Genomic DNA, 12,478 nt, shown 5'->3' with positions numbered 1-12,478 from the left:
ACAACATCGTGCAGTTTAAATGTTTTTAATTTAATAAACAGAGCATTTTTATGGTCATAATAATCCGCATAATTTACAATTCTAATGGCTTTCTTTTGAAGTAAGAACATAGAGTTGATGATCGATTTGTAATTGTTACCCCAGATTTCGACACAATAGTTGAGATATGGGAGTACGAAATAATTATATAACATGTTAAGAGCCTTTTGATTTACAGAGTTTTTAATTTTATGCAACATAGCAATAATTGTTGCCATCTTTGTCTTGAGTATATTTATGTGCAGTTTATTTATGCACATAAATTTAAATGTATTTATTAATCACATCGCATGTGTAGAGAAAGTAAAACATGATTAGCGACTGCACACGTCTCGCCGTCATCCGTCAAACGTCATAAGTGTAGAGACTCGCACATACTACAGCAGTGGTGTCCAAAGTGCGGCCCGGGGGCCATTTGCGGCCCGCAGCTAATTGTTTCCCGCCCCGCCACACATTCTGGAAATGCTATTGCAAAAATTAAAAAAACATTTAAAAAAGTGGAATGAGGTGAAATCTAACTAGAAAAAGTTGCAATGTTGACACAAAGCTACCATGCAGGCTTGTGTTTTTGTTTTGTCTATCTTTATTTTTTCTTTTTTTGCCATTGCTCCAGTAAAAAAAAAAAAAATCAATGTTATAATGAATTATTGACCTATTCAAGGCTCCAATTATTTCAAATATTTCACTTTAAAATGTTTTATGAGGGAAATATTGCATATATTGTGTGGTTGCCATACAAAAACATCAACATTTTATTTGACAAAAGAGCATAAAACAAACAAAATAATAGTTCAAACGTAAAATCGACAGATATATCTGAAGTTGAGCTCATAACTTAAGTGTTGAAAGTTTTAAAAAAAAAAAAACTAATACAAATGTATCACTTTCTGAGTGGGGCACCTTTTGGGTCCCAAATATATTTAATGGGATTTTATTTATCTTTTCACTGTGATTACTCAAAAATAATAATGAATTAAAATCAATGGTGTCCTGCATTATTGATATTTTTAAGGCTCTAATTACTTCACATCAAACATTTCTGAATGTTTTGGGCAGTGGGGAAAATACTGCGTATTTCAGTTTTATTATAAAAAACTAAGTTGTCTTTGACAGAAAAGACATAAAACCTTTTTTTTTTTCAACTTTATATCAACCTGAAGTTGATATACTGTACATATTTACTGTAAGCATTATATAAATAAATAAATAATAATTTGACTTGTTTGTAACATTTTAATGACTTAGACCCTTTATTGTCCCCTGGAGCCCTAAAGGTAAAAACCAAACAAAATCCATATATTTTGTTATGGTTTGAAAAATAAAAATATCAAAATGGCCCCCGCATGCTTTAATTTTTCCGTGTGCGGCCCTCAGTGGAAAAAGTTTGGACACCCCTGTACTACAGTAACAAGTAATCCCATTTAATAACACCCGCAAAAGTTAATGCTGCACAACTTTAGAGTATTGATTCTACAATTGTGAAAACAAACATAAGTTCACTTCATCTTGATAAACTGCAGTCTTTATTCAGTTAATTATATTCACAGTCTCAATAGTTAACAATGTTGTAGTTTTTTGCCAACCACTCCTCATGTCTCTCTTCCTGCCTGTGGGCTCCTCGTGCAACAACTAATAATATTAATGCAGTTTGAATGAGATCGCTATATCGTCATTGTGGGATAATAAAAGTCTGAGACAGAGGTGGTACAACAGCGCCTCTTGAGGACACGGTGTGCGATATCTGGTGTGCTGCAGCCTGATATTCCTTTCTTTTGTGAAGAGGCTTTGACAGCTACTCCAATGAAGAGGATTTTCCAACTTGCATTTCCAAACAGAATTAATTCCAATTTGTTGGTGTAGGGAACCCACGCAGTCACGGGGAGAACATGCAAACTCCACACCTCCAAAGACATGCACCTGGGGTTAGGTTGATTGGCAACACTAAATTGGCCCAAGTGTGTGAATGTGAGTGTGAATGTTGTCTGTCTATCTGTGTTGGCCCTGTGATGAGGCCAAAGTGTACCCCGCCCGAATGCAGCTGAGATAGGCTCCAGCACCCCCCGCCACCCCGAAAGGGAGAAGCGGTAGAAAATGGATTGGATGGATTGTTGGTGTAGGTTAACACATATTTATCCACATGTGACTGGAAAAAATAAAAAAATAAATGCAAAAAACAACCCGAACAATAGTGCAACATATTAAAAGGATTTTAAAGGCCTACTGAAATGATTTTTTATTTATTTAAACGGGGATAGTAGATCCATTCTATGTGTCATACTTGATCATTTCCCGATATTGCCATATTTTTGCTGAAAGGATTTAGTAGAGAACATCGACGATAAAGTTCGCAACTTTTGGTCGCTAATAAAAAAAGCCTTGCCTGTACCGGAAGTAGCGTGACGTCACAAGTTGAAAGGCTCCTCGCATTTCCCCATTGTTTACACCAACAGCGAGAGCGATTCGGACCGAGAAAGAGACGATTACCCCATTAATTTGAGCCAGGATGAAAGATTCGTGGAGGAGGAACGTGAGAGTGAAGGACTAGAGTGCAGTGCAGGACGCATCTTTTTTCGCTCTGACCGTAACTTAGGTACAAGCTGGCTCATTGGATTCCACACTCTCTCCTTTTTCTATTGTGGATCACGGATTTGTATTTTAAACCACCTCGGATACTATATCCTCTTGAAAATGAGAGTCGAGAACGCGAAATGGACATTCACAGTGACTTTTATCTCCACGACAATACATCGGCGAAGCACTTTAGCTACGGAGCTAACGTGATAGCATCGGGCTTAACTGCAAATAGAAACAAAAGAAATAAACCCCTTACTGGAAGGATAGACAGAAAAACAACAATACTATTAAACCATGGACATGTAAATACACGGTTAATGCTTTCCAGCTTGGCGAAGCTTAACAATGCTGTTGCTAACGACGCCTTTAAAGCTAACTTAGCAACGGGACCTCACAGAGCTATGATAAAAACATTAGCGTTCCATCTACGCCAGCCAGCCCTCATCTGCTCATCAACACCCGTGCTCACCTGCGTTCCAGCGATCGACGGAAGGACGAAGGACTTCACCCGATCATCCGTGCGGTCGGCGGCTAGCGTCGGATAGCGTCGGATAGCGCGTCTGCTATCCAAGTCAAAGTCCTCCTGGTTGTGTTGCTACAGCCAGCCGCTAATACACCGATCCCACCTACAGCTTTCTTCTTTGCAGTCTTCATTGTTCATTAAACAAATTGCAAAAGATTCACCAACACAGATGTCCAGAATACTGTGGAATTATGAGATGAAAATAGAGCTTTTTGAATATGACCAATGTATGATCCTGTAACTACTTGGTATCGGATTGATACCCAAATTTGTGGTATCATCCAAAACTAATGTAAAGCATCCAAACAACAGAAGAATACATGATTATTACATTTTAACAAAAGTGTAGACAGAACATGTTAAAAGAGAAAGTAAGCAGATATTAACAGTAAATGAACAAGTAGATTAATAATTCATTTTCTACCACTTGTCCTTTATAATTTTGACAAAATAATAGAATGGAAAATGACACAAAATGTTACTGCATATGTCAGCAGCTAAATTAGGAGCCTTTGATATACCGTAAGATTTTTTGTTAAAATAAAGCCAATCATGCAATTTTTTGTGGTCCCCTTTATTTAGAAAAGTACAGAAAAGTATCAAAATAATTTTGGTACCGGTACCAAAGCATTGGTGTCGGGACAACACTAGTGGTACCCATGGTTCACTTTGTAGTTCGTTCACTCAGTATCTGTGATTCAGTGGGTTGTCATCAAGCACCCGTACCAAGAACCGACAAATCGACAGAGCAAGGGATCCAGTTCGGGCAGGAAGTGAAAAAGACAGTTTATTTGAAGTAATTAACATATTTGTTTCTGTTTCTGTTGGACTAACACATTTATAAAAATCCAGTTTGACTAACAGTGGCATAATTAATTACATATTACATGGTTTAGTCTCTTAATTTGGCTAGCGTGGCAGGGGCGAGTCACTGACTGACTAAATGGCGACGAGAACCTGTGAGTGCTGGTTTTGAGAAAAACTTGCAGGTTTTGGACGTTCCGTCAATGACTAGCACGCCACTACTGCAAACTATTTTCAGTGTTTACATCCTACTTGTCTTTGGGAGCATCCACAAGGATTGATTCTAAAGCCACCATGCTATTTGTTGTGTACAGTATGTCAACAACCTACAGTATCTGTGCATGTTTACGTAATGCACAATCATCTCAGCACCCTGGACATGGGTCTACAAATTTAATAATAATAATAATAACTCTTAGTTATAATGCACTTTTCATGTGACACTTAATCCCAAAGTGCTACATATTTCAAGAAAGAAAAACAAAAAAAAGAAGAAAAAATTGCATAAAACACATCACAAAATTTACAGATTAAAATGTGCTGTAAGCTTTTCTAAATAGGTCCTGAGACCTTTTTTAAAAGGCATCCGTCTGTTTTTCGTTGGTTGGGCTAAGCAGTGCTAGCTAATGAGCTGAAAGCCCTGGGTTGTCAACTGATTGCCCAGCACAGCTCTTAAGGCATAGTTGATTGTTATTTACACAAAATACTACGACATTCAGTAGATAACAGACTTCCATCCATCCATTTTTTGTACAAATAAATTGTCACAGGGAAGCAGGAAAGAATAGGCAATCTGGTTTTCAGTGGCATCAGGTTGTATACCGAGCTAACAACCAAAACAGGACTGCTTCACTGTCGTGTAACAATAAGAACCGTTATTTTTGGTTACAGTATGTTGCACACAGATGTCTTTGAGTGACAGACTGGAGGTCAGAGTTGACAGCAAGCTGTGGCTGTGTACCAAAGGTAATGCTTGATCATCCAATTTGTTGAGTCCGGACTACAGAACAAACTGAAACACGTCAAACACAGCATTGGCAGCTGCTTCATATTTTCATGGATAAATGTACTGTATTTTTTGGAGTATAAGTCGCTCCGGAGTATAAGTCGCACCGGCCGAAAATGCATAATAAATAAGGAAAAAAAACATATATAAGTCGCACTGGAGTATAAGTCGCATTTTTGGGGGAAATTGATTTGATAAAACCCAACACCAAGTAGACATTTGAAAGGCAATTTAAAATAAATAAAGAATAGTGAACAACAGGCTGAATAAGTGTACGTTATATGAAGCATAAATAACCAACTGAGAACGTGCCTGGTATGTTAACGTAACATATTATGGTAAGAGTCATTCAAATAACTATAACATATAGAACATGCTATACGTTTACCAAACAATCTGTCACTCCTAATCGCTAAATCCCATGAAATCTTATACGTCTAGTCTCTTACGTGAATGAGCTAAATAATATTATTTAAAATTTTACGGTAATGTGTTAATAATTTCACACATAAGTCGCTCCTGAGTATGAAAAAAACTGCGACTTATAGTCTGAAAAATACGGTATGTCCTTTGGACGTTTTTGGCTGCATGCTGCAGAGGCTTGCTGGGGCTTAATGTGATATATATCCCACGCGTCGGCTAACCGTGGGATATGCTTGTTCCTCTGATTCGGTTGTTTGCTTCTTGTCCTTCACACTGTCTCAGTACCGGAGGTTGGAAGCCATCATTGTGTCAATCTGTGGACAGTCACTACTTAAACCGCGGCAGCAAGGAGGCTTGTAACTCAAATTATGCTCGCAACTTAATGCTCTACAAAAAGCGGCGAGAAAGCTGGCATCTCAAATTACTTGTAAGTTGAGGAACTAAAATATAGATTTCAGCCTTGGATTTCTAACTTTTGAGTCATTTTGGGACATTTTTGAGCTTCATATACACCCAATTTGGATTCAGCACCCGTCAGGCCAACTACTTGGATAAATAAGACATTTTCAGAAATTCTGCGTAGACTATTCACTCTGTTAAAGGCCTACTAAAATGACATTTTCTTATTTAAACGGGGATAGCAGGTCCATTCTATGCGTCATACTTGATCATTTCGCGATATTACCATATTTTTGCTGAAAGGATTTAGTAGAGAACATCGACGATAAAGTTCGCAACTTTTGGTCGCTGATAAAAAAGCCTTGCCTGTACTGGAAGTAGCGTGACGTCACAGGTTGTGGAGCGCCTCACATCTGCACATTGTTTACAATCATGGCCACCAGCAGTGAGAGTGATTCGGACCGAGAAAGCGACGATTACCCCATTAATTTGAGCGAGGATGAAAGATTCGTGGATGATGAAAGTGAGAGTGAAGGATTAGAGGGCAGTGGAAGCGATTCAGATAGGGAAGATGCTGTGAGAGGCGGGTGGGACCTGATATTCAGCTGTGAATGACTAAAACAGTAAATAAACACAAGACATAAATATACTCTATTAGCCACAACACAACCAGGCTTATATTTAATATGCCACAAATTAATCCGCATAACAAACAGCTCCCCCCTCCCGTCCATATAACCCACCAATACAACTCAAACACCCGCACAACACACTCAATCCCACAGCCCAAAGTATCGTTCACCTCCGTAAAGTTCATACAGCACATATATTTCCCCAAAGTTACGTACGTGACATGCACATAGCGGCACGCACGTACGGGCAAGCGATCAAATGTTTGGAAGCCAAAGCTGCGTACTCACGGTAGCGCGTCTGCTATCCAAATCAAAGTCCTCCTGGTTGTGTTGCTGCAGCCGGCCGCTAATACACCGCTTCCCACCTACAGCTTTATTCTTTGCTGTCTTCATTGTTCATTAAACAAATTGCAAAAGATTCACCAACACAGATGTCCAGAATACTGTGGAATTTTGCGATGAAAACAGACGACTTAATAGCTGGCCACAATGGTGTCCCAATATGTCCGCACAATCCGTGACGTCACACACAAACGTCATCATACCGAGACGTTTTCAGCAGAATATTTTGCGGGAAATTTAAAATTGCACTTTACTAATCTAATCCGGCCGTATTGGCATGTGTTGCAATGTTAAGATTTCATCATTGATATATAAACTATCAGACTGTGTGGTCGGTGATAGTGGGTTTCAGTAGGCCTTTAAGGACAGCTAAGTTGCATTGCATTTGCATCACAGCCATGATCAGAGGACTACCTTTAATGTACAGTCTGCACATTGATGTCATTTTCTTCTTGTTGCACAGAGAAATCAATAACATGGGAATCTGGTATCGAGTGGGGGATGTGCCTCATCTGCAGATATCTCAGGAAAGATCGAGCACAGTCAACTCTGATTCCTCATCTGACATTGCCAGGTAATGTTTTACAAAAACAGATTCCATGATATGTTGTTAATTGTTATTAAATGTGTTTTGTCAGTGTATCATCAAATATTTCACGATATAGGCGGAGGTCCGTCAATTGAGCAATTCACTGCATGACCAACAAGGTTGTGTGAGAGTACATTCAAGAGAGGCTAACCTGAGTTCAAAAAGGGCTAAACCTTTATTTTTATGGAGTTTCCCAAGAGGCACAGTCAGGTTGCTCTGTGACTGTAGCAAGAATATTGCTGTGCACACAAACAGGAGGAGATATAGCCTGGAGAGGGAGCAACAGCTGCAGCGGAAGAGAAGAAAGCTCCAAAATATTTGGCATGCTAGAATGCGCGTGTCGTCTCTCCGCTCCAGCATCCTCCGCCCCGGGCCTTAGTGAAAGCTCCAAGGCAGATAAGCTTGATTATTTATTGCAACGAAAACCTGGGGATTCCCACTGCAAATTGTAAATAAACAGCCAAGACGGTGTCAGAGTGTGTTTGGCACAGGCTGCTGGCAGGTATGCCAGCATGAAGTTTTTTTTTTTTAACTCTGCTATCCTTTGCTGAACTCAGTAAAAAGCCACTTGAAATATCCAAAGAAAGCCAACAACTGTTCACATGGAAATACATTTAGATGGGAATAAATAAATACAATGAGTAAAAAGCCACACATTCGAAGGCAAAGAGTTTAGGCCCACGTGTGCCTTTTTTTTTAGCTTTTACTGGTAATCCCTCAGCTCTTTTGAAGTTTGTGAGGATGAGAGGTTGGGATGAAATGCACCTCGAAGCAACGCACACCCCCTCTGATGCCTGCTGAGATCACAGGCTACTGGTTTTTGTATTAACATTCAAATTCATTCTACACTCTGAGCCTTCTTTCGAGAGTAATTCCATCCATAATTCACTGACACATGAGGACAGGACTGTGGGTATATTATACAGCTGAGTCCTTTGACTGTTTATCCGGCATCTGTACAGTAGCATGTACTGCAGGCACCCAAACATACCAAATACTTCTGGAGTCATTTTTCGGTCATATATTAAATATACTGACATAGTGATGATGAAGTACATTATACAATACTGTCTTTGTAGTCATTTCCATCATACTGCACTTCATTCCCATTCAATGAGAAATCAGCCAAACTGTTTAAAATGCTGTCAATAAACTCCATTATTTTGACCCATGTTTGGAATCTAAAAGCTGCTATGATCTCTTTCAAACCTTAGTTAACCTTGGCTGTGGTCTTTTTGTGAACAAATATAAACAAATTAATGGGATTTCTGAATAGAGCCAAGCTTAAGACACACCCATTAATCACCTCATTGTAGGTAGTAAGTAGGTCAATTTGTGTAATTAGTAGAGGAAGTTTAAATAAAATACAAGATAAACCGCAAGTTATTCATTATTGGCTCAGGCTGTTACACCATCTTGAGGCACTAAAATGTTTAGTGTGCAAACCTGTTGAGCTGACTTCCGTATAAATACCGGCACACTTTGTTTATTGCTAAGGATGTAAAATGTCTGCAGTTTTTTCAGTTGATATTATATTTTTCAATGAAACATCTGCAATTATTTTATTCACCACTTTAAATCAGCATCAAGTTAGTTATCGATACAATATCACTATTGCTCCATAGGTCAATACAATAAACTTGGAATATAACGATATGAAAAGTTCATATCACAGTGTTGTTAAATGTGCTCAAAAACTTATGCACACACTGTTTCACACTGACTCATTTTTAAGCTGTATTTAAATAAATAAAAATAAAACACAGTATATTTTCCTTGGCAGAAGAAAATTGTCAACTTGTGTTGCTTCTTCTTATTAGAGTGTTGAACTTTTAGTCCGTACATTCCGAAATATGAGAGGCCTGTAGGTAGGGTTGCCAACCGTCCCTTAAAGGCCTACTGAAATGATTTTTTTTTTATTCAAACGGGGATAGCAGATCCATTCTATGTGTCATACTTGATCATTTCGCGATATTGCCATATTTTTGCTGAAAGGATCTAGTAGAGAACATCGACGATAAAGTTCGCAACTTTTGGTCGCTGATAAAAAAAGCCTTGCCTGTACCGGAAGTAGCGTGACGTCGCTGGTTGAAAGGCTCCTCACATTCCCCCATTGTTTTCAATGCAGCGAGAGCAATTCGGACCGAGAAAGCGACGATTACCCCATGAATTTGAGCCAGGATGAAAGATTCGTGGATGAGGAACGTAAGAGTGAAGGACTAGAGTGCAGTGCAGGACGCATCTTTTTTCGCTCTGACCGTAACTTAGGTACACGCTGGCTCATTGGATTCCACACTCTCTCCTTTTTCTATTGTGAATCACAGATTTGTATTTTAAACCACCTCGGATACTAAATCCTCTTGAAAATGAGAGTCGAGAACGCGAAATGGACATTCACAGTGACTTTTATCTCCACGACAATACATCGGCGAAACACTTTAGCTACGGAGCTAACGTGATAGCATCGGGCTTAACTGCATACAGAAACTAAATAAATAAATAAGGCCCTGACTGGAAGGATAGACAGAAATCAACAATACTATTAAACCATGGACATGTAAATACACGGTTAATGCTTTCCAGCCTGGCAAAGCTTAACAATGCTGTTGCTAACGACGCAATTGAAGCTAACTTAGCAACGGGACCTCACAGAGCTATGTTAAAAACATTAGCTATCCACCTACGCCAGCCAGCCCTCATCTGCTCATCAACACCCGTGCTCACCTGCGTTGCAGCGATCGACGGAGCGACGAAGGACTTCACCCGATCATCCGTGCGGTCGGCGGCTAGCGTCGGATAGCGCGTCTGCTATCCAAGTCAAAGTCCTCCCACTTGTGTTGCTGCAGCCAGCCGCTAATACACCGATCCCACCTACATCTTTCTTCTTTGCAGTCTTCATTGTTCATTAAACAAATTGCAAAAGATTCACCAACACAGATGTCCAGAATACTGTGGAATTTTGAGATGAAAACAGAGCTTTTTGTAATGGATTCAATGGTGTCCAAATACTTCCGTTCCAACGATTGACGTCACGTGCATACGTCATCATACATAGACGTTTTCAACCGGAAGTTTAGCGGGAAATTTAAAATTGCACTTTATAAGTTAACCCGGCCGTATTGGCATGTGTTGCAATGTTAAGATTTCATCATTGATGTATAAACTATCAGACTGCGTGGTCGGTAGAAGTGGGTTTCAGCAGGACTTTAATGCCTTTTGACAGATCAGGGCCATTTAATGATGACTTGACATGCAATTATTACATATGGCTCCTTTTTAAAGAAATTAGTGTATTGGTATTTTGTTAATATTTCTATTTAAGACAAAACACATTACTTTAGTATGTGATTTTAGGTATTTTGCTCAAAAAAGATACTATTGAATGATTAGTTTCCCATGTATTCGTATTAATCCAAAACCTATGCAGCTAGGTAAATTGTGTTTGGAGTCAAACAGTATAAAAATATAAGTGTAAATTGTCTGTCATCAGGTCATATAATCCACAAAGGTTGAATGGAAGCAACTCTGAAACATCTTAAGCAAGAAGAGTCCAATTGCCTCCATAATATATGGAAGCAACTGGATAGTATAAAACTCCTTTCATACAAATAAAACAATATGGGACACCCCTAAAAGGTGTATCATATTATTTTTTCAGGGAGTTGGCAACCCTACCTGTAGGTTCAATGTGCACAATTGAATAGCCTCATTGATAAGACAGCAATGTGTTTCGATTGGGGTATGACGTTTGTAATGGAGAAAGCTGTTAATGTCTCTTGTATTCATGTTAGCTTTTAAGATAGCTAGCAATAACAGCGCTACCTTACTTCCCCAAGTAAATGATCAGTAGACTAATTGGTGAGTTTATTAAAGTGTTAATGCTGCAATCACGGTTTTACAATAATCTTAATTTAAAACGGTAATACTGTCAATGCGTGGACTTTGGGGTTTGTTTTCCCGGAATGCAAAGGAAAGTTGGAGCGGGCAAGGCGTGAAGGTAAGGACATATTTATTTTAACACTATCAAAAGGAACAAACGGAAAGCGCGCACAAGGGCGGAAGTACAAACTTGGCTATGAACAAAATTAACACATAAACAGACTAAGGGCATGAAACAAAACTTACTTGGTCAAGCATGGAAAGATCATAGAACTATGGCATGGACGCGTAATCATGGAGGAATCAGAGTTAATGTCGCCTGGCTGACTTCCTGGCAACTATGGGCTTAAATAATACAGACATGATTGACAACAGGTGCGCGAGTGCAAAACGTGAAACAGGTGAAACTAATGATCGCCATGGTGACAAAACAAACAAGAGTGCACAAATAGTCCAAAAACCAAACCTGAACATAACCAAAACAAAACATGATCACACAGACATGACAAATACTAACTTTTGGGATTTTTACCGTGGTGTATCATGATTACTGGTAATTGTAACATCCTACTTCAAAACATAACACCATATCAACTGACCGTAAAAGAGGAGTTAACCACAGCACACCCAACCTCATTCATTGTGTAAAAAAACACAAAACACGAATAAAACATGTGACTAACCAATTACTGACACTTTGCACACACATATCCTCAACACATTAAAGTGTTTAAAAAAAAAAAAGCTGTTCTGTTTAGATAGTCAACATTAAATAGAAGATATAGGTATAAAGTAATATACTTGACCTTTTGAAATGCTGAATGATATTAGTTTTTTATAGTTTTTCTTTATTGGTATATTTTGCTCATTGACTTTTGGTTCGACGAGTGTTCAAAGGAGGTATAGGAGTTTTGTTTTTGTTCATTGATTGTTCGTCATATCCTACTTAAAACAGAATTGTAACCCCAACGTTTGCAGGTAGGGTAAAATATTATACGTTCAGCCTTCAAATGTGTCCAGTAAAGACCCCTGTCATCCATCCTTCTTATGGCCACAGCACTTGTTCTCCTGATAAAACTGTCATTGCCGTTACTGGTATCTGACCTCTTTAGCTAGCAGTCATTAGCCTTGTCCTAATATTACCATTCTTTCTTGTTCACTCAAATCTCAGTGACATTTCTATTAGAATCTTAGCCCAATGTACACACGGGCACCTTTTAAATCAAACAGTAGTGATAAAAATGTCAAAGCTGAATATCTGTGGGGTT

General features: G+C 38.8%; 1 protein-coding gene across 4 annotated transcripts in view; it reads left to right on the top strand.

The window, feature by feature from the left end:
- Positions 1 to 12,478, top strand: part of mvb12bb (multivesicular body subunit 12Bb) — a 119,068-nt gene that overhangs the window by 43,500 nt on the left and 63,090 nt on the right. For all 4 annotated transcript variants that reach the window (XM_062049591.1, XM_062049592.1, XM_062049590.1 and 1 more), the window contains exon 6: positions 7,206 to 7,316. In XM_062049591.1, the coding sequence (XP_061905575.1) occupies positions 7,206 to 7,316 (111 nt within the window). The remainder of the gene's footprint in view (positions 1 to 7,205; positions 7,317 to 12,478) is intronic.

Source organism: Entelurus aequoreus, linkage group LG06 (assembly GCF_033978785.1).
Source record: "Entelurus aequoreus isolate RoL-2023_Sb linkage group LG06, RoL_Eaeq_v1.1, whole genome shotgun sequence".
In the NCBI taxonomy this organism is placed as follows: domain Eukaryota; kingdom Metazoa; phylum Chordata; class Actinopteri; order Syngnathiformes; family Syngnathidae; genus Entelurus; species Entelurus aequoreus.
This window is presented reverse-complemented; position numbering and strand designations above follow the sequence as displayed.